This window comes from Apis cerana, linkage group LG8, assembly GCF_029169275.1.
Source record: "Apis cerana isolate GH-2021 linkage group LG8, AcerK_1.0, whole genome shotgun sequence".
NCBI classification, from domain to species: domain Eukaryota; kingdom Metazoa; phylum Arthropoda; class Insecta; order Hymenoptera; family Apidae; genus Apis; species Apis cerana.
The window spans coordinates 11717423-11736044 of record NC_083859.1 but is presented as its reverse complement, the minus strand read 5'-3'; the positions used below and the strand labels follow the sequence as shown (position 1 = coordinate 11736044).

Sequence of the window (18622 nt, the reverse complement as noted above, 5' to 3'; positions counted from 1 at the left end):
CGCAATAATATGCAAGCAATGAAACAAATGAATTATTATTTTATTATATAAGTATGTATGTTTGATATATATACATAAAATGTTATTTTTTATTTATAAATAAAATTATTTCTTTAATAAATAAATTAGTAATTGATATAATTTTATAATTAATAAATTTTTTTGATTTTTAAATCTTATTGTTTTTTTATTTTATTTTTCGTTCAATTTATATTTTTCTAGAGAATTAAATAATATTAATAATATTTATTTAAAATAGAGATATTCCATATATGATGGAACTTCATTTACTTACATTTTATTAATGTACAACAATAAGCAAAGATAAAATTTTATTATTGATCTATTTTTCTTTTATTATTCATAATACCTGATTAATAATTGTATTCTTTCTATGTTTTTGCCTTTTCTCTCTTCCCTCTTATTCTCTTCCTCATATGTGTATACATATATATATTTGTAATATAGCATATGTATATATGCTATATATATATATTTTTTTTCATGATGATCTATATAATATCAAATTTTTAATGAAAAAAAATTTTTTTTATAATACATTTTATTATAAGAAATATTATATTTATATAAGAATATTTTTCAAAAGAAAATATATATATATATAATATATGTATATAAACATATATTGTAGATTATAACCAGAAAAAAAATAATTTGATTTCAAGATTAATAATAAAAATCAAAATATTATAAGATTAATAATAAAAATATGTATAAACTTATGAGAATTTTTGTCAAAAAGATGAATATAATATTTATATAATAATTTTTAAAAAAATTTTTATAGAATACAATAAAATATTTGATAATCTAATAATAAGATAACATATCATATTTTATAACAATTAATAATTTTCATCATATGTACATTTATATACATATATATATATATATATATATATATATATATATATATATATAATAAATAATATTTAAAATATATATATATATAAAAATAAAATTTTTTAATATATATAAATATTACAGATAAATAATATTTAATATTATTATATATATTTTATATTAATTATACATATATCCTAGATAACATCATAATAACATGTATATTATAAATAACATTTTCTGAAATAAATATAACATTTTATTAATTATTAATATTTTGTAAGAAAGATGTCTCATTAAAATTTTCCAAATATTTAATAATAAATTTTTAAATTATAATATTTTGATTTTTTACTTAATTTTTATTTTTTTATTATTATTTATATTTATTTATATTTTTTAATATAAATCGTTCAAAAAATATATTTAATATGTTTTTAAGACATTCCCAGATGCCTTTAAACATCGTAAAAATTTTTTTTTATATCTTGATCTTCGAATGAATGAATAATAAATAAATATAAAATTATTATATTATATTTTTATATTTTACATTATATTAATTTTAAAAATTTTTTAATATATAATATTTTCAACATTTTTACTCATTTTTATATACATATGTAACTAATAGTCTATTTTTTAAAATCTCTTGACATTGATTCTTTATATTATTATTCTATTTTGAAAAAAAATTAAGTAAATAATAAATACATAAGTTGCAATTTATGATTGTTAGTTGTTCTAATTCGATTATTAATCTAATTATATTTACGGATTTAACAAATTGAAATAATATTGATTATTGTATTGATTATTATAATCTTGATTTATCGCATCAATTTCTTATTATTCTGAATTTTTAATTAATAAACTTAGAATTTAAATGTTGCGTTATTGATAATGAATGAATATTAATATTTTAAATTAATAATAACAATAAAATTTGAATTCAAAATATATATGATTGAATATAAAACATATGAAATATATAAATACACATAAATATAAAGTTTTTATTTATTGAATCAATTTTTGTAAATGCTAAGTAACAATAATTTTATTTATAAGATGTTTTTAATTATAATAAATAATAGGTATTAATAAAATAATTATATAAAAAAAATATATAGATTTATAAAAAGAATTTGCGGTTGGTAACCTTTGAAGTTTCGTAACCTTGGTTGAGAGTATTATAATTGCGCATGCGCTTGAACACGCAGCCACGCGATAACTGTCTAAAAGTAGTGAATCATTGTTGCAATGTTGTTAGTAAGTTTGTGCGCCTTTTTTTAATCTTGATAAAGTAAGAAAAGAAAAAATTGTTATCACTATAATCAATAAAGAATATTAATTTTAAGAAAAAATGGTCAATGCTATGAAATTATCTCTTGGTTCACGATGTGTCAAATATCTGATGTTCATCTTCAATCTATTCTTCGTTGTGAGTAATTTTTATTTTCTTTATTAATAACTTTTAGTTATTTTGAATACTCTAATAAATTTATTAGTGTTAATTTTCATATTTGATTTTTTGAAAAATTTAAAGATAATAAATCATTTCGTATATTATACAAATAACGAAATATTCTTTTAATTTGATTATGAATCATAATAAAAGTGGCAGCATGATTCAAAAAGTTATAATTAGACAATTTTATATGATTTTATTCGCTTTTTATTTATTACGTTATAAAAATTTTACTAACATGATAATCGGATATATTGTTATGTTATTTTTTTTATAAATTATTGTGGTTAATAACGCAAAACACATTAATTTCATACTAACCTAAGTATAACCTAAATATCGATATAAATATCGATATAGTATTTTATAAAAACTATCAATCAATATCATAGTAAAATAATCTAAATTATAATTATTATTTAAATTATTATTTAAAAATATAAAATTAATAGTTTATAAATATTTGTCATAGTGATCCGTTTAATGATATTGCGTATTATTCACGATTTATTTATCTTAAGTTTAACTTTTATTTTTAAGCTATATATAGATTGATCTCTTCAGAATAAATATGTTGTAACAAAATAAAAATTATAATATGTATATATAAAAATTAACAAAATATCTTTAGCTCTTTTATTACAAATTTTATATTTTTATAAAAAAAATTGTAAATGGATAAAATATATCTATAAATATAAATATAAATATATACTTAAATGTATATAATGGATATATTGTAATATTTTGTTATTTTCAATAACTTTATTATATAATGATTTAATTAAACAATTTTTAAAATTAATATATTTAATAATACCAATATTTAAAAGTAAAGATATATTTGAATATTTAAAAATTTTTTTCTTATTAAATAAAAACATTAAATATTCATTAAAATTTCTTATTTTAAATGATAAAAATTTGAATAAAATTATAAATTTTATATAATTTTAAATAATAATAATATAATAAAGTATTATTAATTAAGTATCCAATATATTCATTGATTATAATAAATTATTTATAAAATTTAAATATGTTATGATAAAATTACTTTAAAATGATATGAAAACTTTCCTAAGTTTGTTTGAATAAAAATTCTAAAAAATGAAAATAAAAAAAATATTCCGCTGCGGACAGGATTCGAACCTGCGCGGGTAGAACCCAATGGATTTCAAGTCCATCTCCTTAACCGCTCGGACACCGCAGCATTTAAAATCAAGGTTTATTGTATAAGAATAAGAATTTTATATATATTGAAAAAATAAATATTTTAATTTTATATTTTGTATATGGTTTTTTCTGGTCAATTTCTTTCAATACTAAAAAAAATGAAATTTGTACATTAAAAAATTGATATTAATTAGTTGCATTTGAACAAAAATTAATCTAACATTTATTTGCTTTTGTAAAATAATTTTATAAAATAATTTATAGTTATTAATATTTTATGTAACTATTTTTAATATAATAATTGTTATTTAGACAAAATAATTGTCATATATATATATTAAATAATTTCAATGTAAAAAATCATAATATAATACGTAAAAGTATTTAATATATACATGTAATTGAAAAGAATTCGTAAATATCTGTAATTTATAAAAGTCGTTCTCATTTTTCTGAAATCATGGCTTCATATTAGCCTTGTTTCTCTTCTCAGTGAGTATAATTGGATATAATAGAACTTTTAATCTGATTTTCTATTGATTCAATTTACAATGTAAACAGATTTAAATAATTGATTCAATAAATGCTTAAATCGAATTGTTGACAATCACATGCAATAAATAATTAGATTGCAAATATTTATCCAAATTTATATTTTTATGAAAATGATTAAATTTAATTAGAGACTTGTTTTATTTTCTAAGTTATAATAAATATTTAATTTTGATTATTTTATCGATTATATTTAATCGATTATATTCTCGTATATTTATTATATTTTTATAAATAATATATATATTTATATATAATAATATATATAATTTTATAAATAATATATTTATAAATAATGATAAAAAGAAATTAAGAATTTATTAAAAATTAAAGTATCTTAGAAAAAATTACTAATTTTATAAAATATTATTATTATATTATTATTATATTTTTTCAAATTTGAATTGTAATTAATTCAAGATAAAAAAATATTATATACAAAATATTGTTTTTCAGATCACCGGTATAATTTTATTATCCATTGGAATTGTAATTCATGGAGTTTATCATAATTATCAACATTTCTTGGATAATAAATTTTTATCAGTTCCTTCTTTATTGATTGCAATCGGTGCAATTATTTTTTTTATTGCCTTTTTCGGATGTTGTGGTGCTGTACGCGAGAATTATTGCATGATAATTACGGTAATTTATAGTTAATTTATAATTAATAATATAAAAATATTTGATAATATTATTTATTACTTTATAAAATTTCCATTACAATTTCAAAATACAATAATAATTAAATTATGAATAAGATTACAATGAATAATTTCATTATAATCAGAATCAAATAGTAGAATCAAATAAGAACTATTAAACTTTTATTTCAATATATACTATTATTTTACATAAATATATTCAATATATTATCAATGTTTTTTTCTTCATTTATTTTATTATACAAAGTTAATTAATAAAATATTTTATAAACAAATTAAATTAATTTAATAATACTTTTTGTCACTTATATTATAGTGAAATAATATTATATATATATTATAAAATATAAATATAATTTTCAACTTAATTTCTTAATTCTAGTTTACATCGTTGTTGATCATCGTTTTTATTTTGGAACTCTCGGGTGGTATATCAGGATATGTTTTGAGAGCTAGAGCATCGTCGATTATTCAAAATAAAATGAAAGATACAATGAAGATGTATACTGATAATAAAGAAATAGCCTATGTTTGGGATAAACTTCAGCAAGATGTAAAATATTTTTCTCTTTTTATTTTTAATAAGATTTTTATTTATTTATTTATACTATTTATATTATATTTATAACTTATATCAATTATTTCAAAATTCAAATAATAAATAAATTTGATAAATTGAATTTTTAAATATCTAGAAATTAAAATGAAATTATAGATATATAAAATTAATATAAAATTAAATTATCATTGAAATTTATTCTAGTTTAATTGTTGTGGGACAAAAAATGCAAGCGATTGGATGAACACTATATCTGCACTTCCGCTCTCATGTTGTAATATTGAAATGGGGGCTGTAGGATCGGTAAATTGTACTCTTGGATCTTCAACATTGCATTCTCAAGGTTGTTATTCTGAATTTGTTTCTTTTATTAACTCCCATGCTCTGCAACTTGGTGGCGTTGCCATTGGAATTGCTTTCGTTCAGGTAATTAATATATATAAATATAAATTAAAAATGAACATAAAAATTAGAAAAAATAATTAGAAATTAAATATAAATTATAATAATATAAAGAAATAAGAATTGTATAATTTTTGCAATATAAACTTAGTAAAAAATATGAAAAAAATCTATTATTTTAGTTATTACAATCAAATTGTTATTCATTTCAGGCAATAGGAATCTGGTTTTCAGTTTTCTTAGCGCGATCGATTAGAAATAGTTATGAGACTGTATAACATTTTTCAAGGATTTGAAAATCTTTACATATATATTTTAAATTAAAAGTAAATTGTAAACAAAAATGTTATTATAATTATGATTTCATTTTAAAAAATTTTTATTATAATGGTAATATATTTTATTTTCAAAACTATAAAATCAAGAAAAAATTAAATAAAATTAATAAATATTATATTACAATGTATATATAAATAATAAATATTTAAATTCTTTTCTTGTTTTAAACGATAGTGGAAAATATTTAAGATGTAATAATGATTTCGAATGATTCGAATAATTTATTTTTTCATTACATTTGTTATAATAAATATCATAATTAAATTTAATAATTTTGAACATCGAAAAAATAAATTTAATAAATTTAATAAATAAGAATGATCAATGTATGGTATGCATTTAATAAGAAGTCTTATGGAATGATACGAATGGGAACAGTACATATTTTCCTTTTTTGATCTTATTGTACAATAAATCTTATTCTAAAACGACGTTCCTATTTTTATAATTTTAGAAATAAAATTTACATTCATAGAACGTAATTTATATTTTGATTTTCAGGCTAAACATTTATTATTTATAATAGTAAATGTTCATAGTGATATTATATTGTTACCATGATTATTTTTTTTTTAATAATAATGGTATATTCTTTGATTATTTAAGTTCTTATGAAATAATAAATCATTATTTATTGTACAATGAAAGGAAGATATGTTTTTTTTATAAAAAGAATAAATACGAAAATGAATTTTTTTTAGATTATGTTCCTATTTCGGAATTATTTAAATTGTATCCTAAATATTTTCCGATATTATTAGAAATAAAAAAAAAACAACTAGATTTTAAAATATCTTTCGATGATATATATATATACTCTCTATATATAATACTTCCAATAAAAAGTAATATAAAATAATTTATATTTGAATAAAAAAGAAAAATATTATGTATTCAATAAAATTTAAATGAAATAAAGAAATATGAAACAATTTTTCATGTTTATTAAAAAATCAAATTTTTTTATATTATTATTATTATTATTCTCTCTTTCTTTTTTCTTTCATTTATAATAATATTTATACAATTATACGTTTAGAAGTTGAATGATATATTTAATAAAAAAGAAATAATATAATAATAATAATAATATATAAAACATATTTTAATAACAATTTAACAATTATATCTTTTATACAATAATTTATACAATAATACAACGTATCTTAAAATTATATTACATAAAATATAAAATATAATTAGATTAGATTATGTGTTTTAAAATTATTAAAATAATTTTATATTAATGATTTTATTCTAATGATCGTATTTTATCGTACAAAATAATCGTATTCTTAATATAATTTTTCATTTCATAATTTCATAAATTAACATTTTATAAATCGTTATTATAAATCGTTTTGTTAAGGAAATCCCGATTGCACGATCCACGCGAAAAAATAATTGCCTGAAAATTGTCAGTCTGAAAGCTATTTAGTAATCAGTTTTGAATTAAAGTCAATGATTAATATTTTTTCATTTTAATCTTATTTCTCATGAATAGTATTCTATTCATTTTTAAAGTATAAGTCAAATTAAATTAAAATAATCGATAAAATTAAAATATTATATTTTGTGATTTATGTAATATAGTACAAGAATAAACAATCAAATCGTAATTTTGGTTATTTTTATTATTACATATACTTCTCATTTTTTTTATAAATTGCAAATAATTTTCAATTAATTGTATCATTATTCCTATTATCATTTATTCATTTAATTCATTTCATTGTATGAATGAAATAATTATCATTTTAATCAATGCTGTTTTATATACCATCTTGATAAATTCAAGTTTAAAATTTTGATTAAAAAAAAAACTGGAATTATATGGTTCTATTTTTAAGCAAGGAAAAAAAATTCTTTCCTTGATTTGAAATAGAATCTGCCACAGGTCGTAATAGTTTTCAGCGTATGAATAATGAACATGTGCTGAATTACCCACACGATACATAGTACGCATGAGTCATATTCTGTGTTTTCACGCATGGGCGTAGTGACCGGTCGATGTGCCAGTCGACCATTTCACAATCTTTTTACGCTAAATATCATATGATATAAATCATTGTATACAATCAATATCTGTATTATTTATTTATAAGTAATTTTATATTAAATAAATTTTCGTTCTAAATTTTATACAATATATAAATTATCCCTTCTTATTTCTTGTCATTGTATTCATGTGTATTTACATGTATATATGAAAAAATTTTTTTCTTCCTTGTTTAAAGAGTTCGTAAAATTTATGAAGAATAGATTTATATTATTAAATATAATATAGATTTGTGCAATGTATTTATTCATAAAATGTCTATATTTTTTTTTTTTAATCTTTAAGAAAATACATTTTATTTTAAAATCATTTTTTAAGATATCAAATATACTTATCAAGAAAATATTTTAGCATCCTTTAAAGATGAAAGTTTTTTACATAGATAAACTTCATTCAACTTTTATTTGTTTTAGTTATATTTATTTCTTCTTTAAATACGATAAAATATAATTAAGTTTATTTTATTTCTGATAATCTAATCTGAAGTACAACAGTTATCAATATAACAATATATATTATATATATTATTATATATATATATATATTATTATTATTATTATTATATTTATATTACCAAATTTTTCGATTTATACAAACGATTTTACAAATATAATATTATTTAAAAAATACTAAAAATTCTATCTAATAATGAAAATAGTGATTACTTATTATCATTTGTAATTGTATCACATCATGACATATTTGAAATCGTATTAGAATTAATCCTCACTCGAACAATTTAATAATAATTTTTCTCGATCGTTATATAGCTATTATAATAGAAGTTTTTTGCATACAAAAGAAGAGACAGGAATAGATAAATATTTGAGTAAGAGAAGTAGAAGAAAGAGAGAAAAAAAAAAGAAAAAAACAAAGATGCTTGTAAAAACACGTAAGCAAACAGCGCTACGTGTGTCGTTGGTACGTATACCGCTTTATCAGTAGATAATACGATACATCGAATCGAGTTTAGATGTTTCCACGTTCAGTTCCGTAGTGCACCTGCGTGAAAGAGGATTCTCAGACACCAAAATGGCTGCCACACACCTCGACGTTGGTCTACGTTGCATCAAGTACCTGCTTTGCGCGGTTAACTCCCTCTTTGTGGTCTGTAACCACATTCTTTCATCTACTTTTCATCTGTCCTTCGAAGATCATTATGTCGCGTTTTACACATATGAGACTGATTTTTCTACTACTTATATTAAACAAATACGCGTTTGTCCAATTATGCGAATTATCGTGTTTAATATTTATTTAATTTATTCGATAAACGATTCGATCATTCACCTTTTGTATTTTAAATATTTTGTTACATTATCTATAATTAATTTCATTCACATTATATCTTCAATTTTCCATTGAACGTATATATAATATCAATAATTTATGATTTGATCAATATTGAAATATTAATTATTATTTCATGTCAACTTTTCTATTGAGATAGATAAATAGATAGATAGATAGATAGATAGATAGATAGATAGATAGATAGATGTATGTGTGCATATGTAACACGATACATGCATAATACAATACAAATTTCAAAGTACGGCCGACTTTAACGGATCTGTATCTATGAGACAGTTTTAAACAGGGATAGTTTGTACAATTGATCGAATTTACTGAAATCTATGAAATATATGAAAAACAAATGAAACGTCAAAATAATTACGAACCAAAATATTTACGAATAATCGATTAGTAAACAAATTAGTTAGAGACGATAACTGATATTTTCATAAAGGTAAATTGAGAAGCAAATATCGTCGAAAATTTAAAAAATTGTATTATGAATAATAATACGAATAATAAGAGATTAAACAAAGGAATAACAAGTAGGCGAATATTAATCGAATCGCGAGGGAAAAACGAGGACGATGGTAAATGGTGTCGAGGTTGGCTAGGATTGTAACAACATGTGGTGTCCAAGTAGAAAAAGCAACAAGAATATACTCGGCCCTGAGATTCAACAAGTTAGGTCAACTCTCGGATACGAGCGTGGATCGAAGTTCTACCCTATCGTTCGAACGAATAAAAGGGATCGATATCGACTGAGTGAAGTTGACCCCGATGAATTATTACTCTAATGCATAAGTTTTACAACGTCGCGAACTATCCATGTCATCCCCCTTCTTTCTTTTTCCTCCACATTTTCATCATTACATTCCGACCGATCAATAAGTTGTGAAAAAAATTAAAATCTTAAAATGTTACGCATATCTGTATAAACGTAATTCGAATTAGAATTTTTACTTTTTTTTTATCGATCGAAAAAAAAAGTTGAAACAATATACGAATTGAAATTAAATTTTGTTGCGTAAAGTATGTGAGAATTGATTTAGGAAGGAATTGGAACATCTTCAATTCTTGAAAATAAAAATTCTTATTTTTTTTTTGCAATTGATATTAAAATTGAAAAGATTTATTTTGCAAACATGAATAGCTTGTCTTATCATTTCAGATAGACAATCTCGTTGATAGTGATAAGAGAGTTCCTATGTTTTATTATCATCTAAAATAGATTTTTATATTCAGAAAAAAAAAAATTTTTTTTAAGTGATACGGGTTCGATAACCCTATTCAGGAGAAATTGAAAAATCGACTACGTTGAAGAAATGAGTTATTCTTTAAATATAACTTCTATGGAGTAAAAATTTTAATTTTATAATTTTAAGAATTTTATATATAAAATTATTAAACTTATTATTAAACTTAAATTCGATTCAATTTAAAATAATATCAACCATAAATTGATATAATAGTTTAAACCTTTTTATTCTATAAAATTTTATAAAACATATTAATTTCATTTTTTGGTATCTCTTAAAATTTTCTGCCTATTTTCAAAATAATAAAATTGAAATTGAATTTAAGTGAACAAAATAAAAATTTAATTTTTATAAATTCTATTATACAAATTATTAAAATGAAATAAACTAATATTTATTTATTCCAATTTTTTAACATATTAATTTTTTTATAATTCTTCGTCATTTCGTATAATCTTTATTTTATGATTAATTATAAAATCGAACATCATTGAAAAGAAAAGAATTTATAAAATTTCTATATCATCAACCATATATATAATAGAAGAGAAATACTTTTCATGTAATTTCTTTAAACTTTTTTTTTTAATTTTTAAAAATAATTTTTTATAAAAATAATAATTTCAATATTTTATTTTTATATGCTTCATTATATATAAACTTTCATATACGATTATGATAAATATTAAAAAATCTTTTACATTAATAAAAAAATGTATATTACTTAAAATACAAATCTAACTGTAATAAACTGTAATTGATGCAAATATAAATGTACAGTGAATAATCATATCGCCAAAAGCTCATTCCTTTGACAAGAGTTCTCTATCATTTGATATGGGTATATTCGTTTAAATGATATTCAAGATTCAAAAGTTTAAGTATAAAAAGAAATATTATTGTTAAAAACATTATAATAATGTCAATAATATAAATTACTATATTAATTTTTTTATTAATTAAAAAAATAAGAAAATTTATTTCTGAAAAATATATATATATTAATATAATTTCATAAATTTATGTATAAATTATTATATAATTATAATTTATTAATATTGTATAATTTAATATATATAATTTATTTTACTTATATAATTTGCAAATATAAATTCTTTATTTATAAACATTTTTTTAAAATATGAATATTTAAAAAAAATAATTAAAATTTTTTATTCTAAGATATTTTATATATGATTTCTAAATTTTTTCATAAAATTATAATCTATAATTTATTATCTATTTACAGTTAACGGGAGTAATGATAATATCTGTAGGAACAACAATTTATGCTGTTTATGAAGATTTCTCTCATTTTCTTGATCCCAGCTATTTTTCTCCAGCAACTCTCTTAATTGTCGTTGGAATATTCGTTTTTATAATAGCTTTTCTAGGATGTTGTGGAGCTCTTAGAGAAAGTACTTGCATGGTTCTTGTGGTAAATATTTAATTATCTTTTTTATATTTATGTATATATATATATAGATTAGTATCAAGTAAATTAATATATTATACTTCTTCTTTATATAAATCTTTAATTTTAATGTTACATATATATATATATAGTTTGGCAAATAATCAAAATTTATTATATTTCTAGTTTGCAATATTACTTTCGTTAGTTCTCGTATTAGAATTAGCAGCTGCAATTGCAGCTTATGCTCTTCAAGATGGAATAAAGAATCTTCTTGCCGAGAAAATTAACATTACTATGCATCAATATGGGAAGAATGTAGAAGCTACGGAAGCTATCGATTTTCTACAATCGAAAGTAATAAATTTTATTAAATTTTATGAATTAAAATACATACACATTTACATATATACATAACACATTACAAACACATAAATTTACATTTACGTATATTAAACAAATATTATTTGCATTTTATTTAAACAGAAACTAAATTTATTATTTTACGTTTTAATACAATGTTAAGTTACGAATTTTTAAGAAAACATTTTTAGATATAGAAAAGATTTGTTTAACCATTTTAACATTACTTACTAATATTTTTAAATAATATGTTTAAATATATACTATATATTTAACACTTATTAATACGCTATCTCATAAAATATATTATTTAATAGCTTTATTGTTGCGGATACAATGGATATAAAGATTGGGAAGAAATTATGAAAGAACAAAAATTTCCTTCATCTTGTCAATCGGAAAATAATACATGCATTTATGATAAAGAAATTCTATGTTCTGAATTTTATACAACTGGATGTATAAAAAATCTTTCAATCATTATTCATAGGAGCGCACTTTATATCGGTACTGGAGCTGTAGCTATTGCTCTTATTCAGGTTCGTATTTATCACATTTTTTTTATTTTCTTATTTACAATTATAATTATAAAAATATTGATAATTAACATTTGATAAAGGAAAAAAGTATTATATAAAATTCAATACTATCTTTAAAAGAAAAATATATTAATATATATTTTAATAAATTTAATTATTTATTTTCAGTTAATGGGAATAATGTTTGCCTGTATGTTAGGCAAAGCAATAAGAAGACAAAAAACAGAAAGAGAGAGACGTAAATGGGAATTAAGGGAAAGTTTAGTCAATGGTTACCAACCATTAGGAAAATCAGATCCTTTTACTACCTTTCCTGTTGTTTATATGTCTTCTGATTCTATAAAAAATTTTTAGAACTTTTTATTAATTTTTAATGAAATAATTTTATTTAAAATAATACTTTTCAATTTCTTAAAATTTTAAAAATATTTTTATTTTGTACAAAAATTGTTTTTCTTTCCTTTATATATTTTTTTTTTAATTAAAATTAATTTCTACGTGTTATTTCAAATTTAATATTTCCTTAAATATTATAGAAATTTGTATTGTTTATATAAAATTATAATTGTAGATAATATATATTATCATATGTATATATAAAATTAATATATTTCTATAATACGTAAGATATAATATGTATTTAAATATTTTGTACAAATTAAATATATATTTTATTGGAATAAATTTTTTTAGATTTAATTACATTTTACATATCAAAAAACTGAAGCTCTCTTTAAGAGTTCTTTAACAACTTCATTATTTGTTGAGTTATATAAATATGGAGGGGTTAATTCGCGATAAGCTAAACAAATTCTCCTAGAGTTTATATCTTCTCTTAAAACACAATGTTCCCATTTGTATCTACAAAATAAAAAAAACTTTAGTATTTGTATAAATAATACAATAAAATTCATAATTATTACATTCTATTTTATTCATTTTACATTTAGAATATTTTTTAAATGTTTATATAATGTTTAACTAAATATGTTATTAATGTTTTAATTAATTAAACATAACTAAATTGTTATGTAAATATTTAATAAAATAAAACTATAAATTATTAATCAAAATATATTTATAATCAAAAAAATTATTTCATATAATGATATATAACAAATAAACATCCCAAATAATTACAATATAAATACATATATTTGAATAGTTTTAAAAAGATATAAATTTATTTACCTTGCAATACCATAAAGAACCATAAGAGATCCTTCTGGCATTGGGAGTCTTACAATGATATCTTCATTTTCATTTTTATTTTTTATATCAAATTTTAAGCCTTCAATTGTTGAAGAATATTCTACAATACTTTTTAAATTGTACTTTGTATCGGGACCATGATAAGAACTCATTGTTAAAACTGAATCACCTATGACATTAACAGTAACTATTCTTTCACCCCAAATCCAGCAATCATCAATATGTGGATCTATTGAAGCTCCTCGTACCGGGTCATACTCTAAAGTACATTGTTCTACCGTTTGAAAATTATTAAGTATAGGAATTTCAGAAAATTTTTGTTGCACAAATTGAGTAGATTTTGGAAAACCATTGAAGGAACCCAATTGAAGTTTTCTCTTTTTGAAATTGCATTTTGGACCAAAATTCTAAATATTTTAAAATATTTTTAGAATTAATTATCTTTAATTTTTTTATTAAAATTTTATTTATGTTTCAAAATATAAGAATACAATAATAATTTTCATAACAATAAATATTCTTAAATTATTTTTATATAATACCTGTTTCCTTCTTCCACTTTGAGAAGCTTCCCAAGGTATTTTTTCAAGTATATTGATCAATGAATTAATTTCCCAAGGAGTTAAAAAATCTAACTTAAAAAATAAATATAAAAAAATGATTATTAAAATCACTTTTTAAGCATTATATATTTAAAATAGATAATAATAAAAAATTTATTCTATAATAAATTGAAATTATTATTAATGCTATTTATAAAGAAAAAAATACTTATTAAATTTCTTTTGTAACAAGATTTTTTTTATTTCTTTAATAGTCATTTTTATTTTATAACTTGATACACTGATATTATAAATTATAATTTATATAATTATAAATTAACATCAAGGACAAAATTATTTATATAATTTAAATAAAAAATTGAATAATTAAAAAAGGTATAATGAATACCTTTATATAAACACCAGGAAATTCTATAGCAGTTCCTTGGTGATTTGGATGATTTTTGTAAAGATCAAAATTCCAACCAGGCCATGCTTTCTCACAATATGGACAATATACATAACTAGAACATTTCTGAAATATTATGATTTACAATAATCAATATGATAAAAGAAAAATTTAAAATATTACAATGTATCAAATAGCAATAAAACATATACTGTTTGTTTAAATAAAATTTATTGTATCTCTATAAAAAAAAAACATAAAATTTGTATTAAATAAAGAACTAAAATATTAAAATTTACTCTATATTTAGATAATCTAACCTCAAAACAAGCCTTTAGATTAGGTTTTATAATCTTATATTCCGTTTCACATAAAAGACAAGATCTTATTCCTTTACAACCACAAGGTCGTATTGTTTCCATTTTTTATTTTAATAAATTTATATTAACGATATTAAAGATATACATTATAGCTTTGATAAGAGAAATAACGAAAAATTCAATGAAAATTCAATTGATATTCGTTATATTGAATGTAATCATAAGCCAAAAGTATAAAAAGAGACAATAATGAAAAAAGATAAAGATAAAATAAAAATTAGAAAATCAGCGCCATCTCTTGAGTGTCTCAAGTTATATATAAATATAATACAAGAAGAGTAAATAGTAAAAAGAGGATAGAGATAGAGTAAAAATATTGAAATTAGTGCCATCTTCAGATCATGCCGTAAATTAAATACAAAAAGAAAGAATAGAAAATAATAAAAAAAAAAAGGATAGAGATAAGACAATAATTGATCACCAACGCCATCCTTTGAACAATCAAAGATTATTTCTCAGATAATTTTTTCAAAAAATCATTTTTTTAAAATTACTCAAAATGATATTGACGATAAATTTTTATTCTATTTCTATTCTTTTTCTATTATTTTCTGTCCTTTTTTTTTTGTTTAATTTGTGGCATTTTGAAGATAGAGTTATTTTCAATATTTTTATTTTATTTTTATCCTTCCCTCTTTCTTGTTTTACTATTTGCTCTCTTTGTTTATATTTATGTTTCATTTGCACTAAAGATGGCTTTTATTCTTTAATTTTTATCTTATCTTTATTCGTTCGTCTTTATTTTTCTTCATAAATATATATATACATACATATAAAACATATACATACATATATTATATTGACCTGTATCTTGCTGTATATATGAAAATGAAAGATAAAATGATAAATAAAAAATTTATATCAGTAATAGATAAAAACATACGATTTAAAAATCATAGAAATTTAATAATAATTATGTATTTAAGAAATTCATGGTAAAAATGATTTTTAACAATAATATTGACATATAAATAAAAAATTTAAAAAAACTACAAAACATCTTGATTTTTTTTTTCAATTTAATTTATTAATCAGTATTTCTCTATGTACAAGACTGCATTTGCTAAATATTCCTTTCTATGATACAAGATAAAGGTCCATTTACTAATAAAATTGAATCTCACCATCAAACTCACTCGATACATTGCAATCAATTTTTTTTAACCGCAACAGATTAAAAAAAAGAGACGAAACAAAAGGAAAATCCAGATTACTATTTACAAAAATAATTGATCGATTAATTATTGGTCAATTTATCTTTAACAAATAAAATTAGATAAGTAGCTCAATTACATAATATTCAAATTCAATTTTAAAACAGTAAATTATTTTTTTTATTGCCTTTAATCAATACAGACGAAAACCATAAATCAGTCATTAATCGTCGATTCATTATTAATTATTTACAAGTTATTATTATTATATATATAATAGATAAAGAAGTAGAATATTTCATTTTGATCAATAATTAATCGACAATTACGGAATGACTAATTATTTAATTATTGATACTAAATGTTAAGTCTTTTATAAAAGACGAACAATAGTAACACAATTAATTAATTAATCTAAAACATAATAAATTTCTAATATAATTAAAAGAAATTAATAGAACTTAAAGCACCCTAAAAATTCTGTTTTTAAAAATTGTGCTCCGACTTATAAAATTCGCTGCGATTTTCTTTTTTTTTAATATTTAGAATAATCATATTTCCTCATCGCAACCTATATCATTAGAATAAAGAAATTAATTTATTTTTATCATGATTTTCTATATGTGAAGTCATTTATATGCTTTTACGTGCATTATTGATGTTGCTTTTTTTCGTTAATTTTTTCACTTTTTGGATATTTTAGCGTAAAATATAAATGAATATATATTAGTAAAATAAAGACGTAAATTTGATACAAATCAATTTTTTTTCAAGTTTTAAATATTAAGCATCAAAATAATGATTTTTTTTTTAAATATTTTAATTAATATGGAATTAGATTCAAAAAAAAAATAAATAAAAAAAGAGAGTAATTTTATATATAAAATTTCCTTTGTTGTACTTGAGGCATAGACAAAATGATAAAATTATTGATAAAAATCATATTAAATTATCATTTCATATCACATGATTGCAAATTCTAAGTCATTTTTAAATATTAATTACTACACCATATATTTTCTATACAATAAAAATTAATTCACGTAATAGATCTTTCTATAATTCACATTTGGTTTTTATATGTTTATGTATAAATTAATGATTTTAAATTAATTTTTCGCGCGCGCGCGCACAAGCCTATAAATTGATCTTCACCAATAAATATTCAAAATAATTATTTATAAGATTTTTTGTTTTCCGACTATATAACACTATACAATATTTTTTGCATAGGAATTACTACATAAAATTATTTTAAAAATAATCCAATCAACGTGAAACGGTTATTTCATAAAAATAAAATACATAAATTGTAAATTTCTTTCTCAATTTTTAGACGTCGGAGCGTTGAGAAAATGTACATTTAAAAACATAACATGTACATAAAAGTACATTTAATAACATATTTGGAGAATTGGATACTTTATAATACTGGAATTTTAGAAGATAAATTACTTTTATATAATATTTTTACCTGAAAATTTAAGAAGTTTTTAATTACAGATTTATATTTTAAACAATATATTTTAAATATTTTTCTGCATCCATGCAGAAATCTAGTATTAAAAATAAAACTTAGAAAAAGAAAAAAAAAAGACATAAATAAAAGATATTAGCTATTGTAGGAATGTTAAATTAACATTTTAAAATGTATGTGCCATTTGCACATTGATATTTTACAAAACTGTAAATAAGTAAATATTGTTAATTAATATTTTCATATAATAATTTTTAAAAAAGAATAAAAAAATTAATTGATCATAATCAGACTTTTAAATTTGATACAAAATATTGTATCTCTATAATACAAACGTATATATTTTCTTTTTTGTAAAATACTACTATAAAATAAAAGCATATTCAATTTATTTACAGTTTTACATATGATTAACATTATGATAAATATATACGATATTTCATTTCATTTCCTTTTTTCTTAAATTAAAATTAAAATTTTCTATTTACCG

At 19.4% G+C, this 18622-nt stretch overlaps 2 protein-coding genes and 1 non-coding gene across 3 annotated transcripts; 1 reads left to right on the top strand and 2 right to left on the bottom strand.

The window, feature by feature from the left end:
* Window positions 1-2066: 2066 nt before the first annotated feature.
* Window positions 2067-13642, top strand: LOC108000022 (uncharacterized). Its single transcript, XM_062079001.1, has 8 exons — window positions 2067-2308; window positions 4520-4708; window positions 5111-5281; window positions 5492-5713; window positions 11892-12080; window positions 12243-12413; window positions 12737-12958; window positions 13127-13642. Exons 1-8 carry the CDS (start codon window positions 2231-2233, stop codon window positions 13310-13312), a joined length of 1428 nt encoding a protein of 475 aa, XP_061934985.1. The 5' UTR covers window positions 2067-2230; the 3' UTR covers window positions 13313-13642.
* On the bottom strand, window positions 3467-3548 carry Trnas-uga (transfer RNA serine (anticodon UGA)). Its single transcript has one exon. It is a non-coding gene; the product is annotated as a tRNA-Ser (tRNA).
* LOC108000024 (alpha-ketoglutarate-dependent dioxygenase alkB homolog 4) lies at window positions 12242-18529 on the bottom strand. Its single transcript, XM_017060148.3, has 5 exons — window positions 15442-18529; window positions 15122-15247; window positions 14713-14805; window positions 14150-14577; window positions 12242-13819 (listed from the first exon to the last, which is right to left on the bottom strand). Exons 1-5 carry the CDS (start codon window positions 15541-15543, stop codon window positions 13672-13674), a joined length of 897 nt encoding a protein of 298 aa, XP_016915637.1. The 5' UTR covers window positions 15544-18529; the 3' UTR covers window positions 12242-13671.
* Between the last annotated feature and the right edge of the window lie 93 nt (window positions 18530-18622).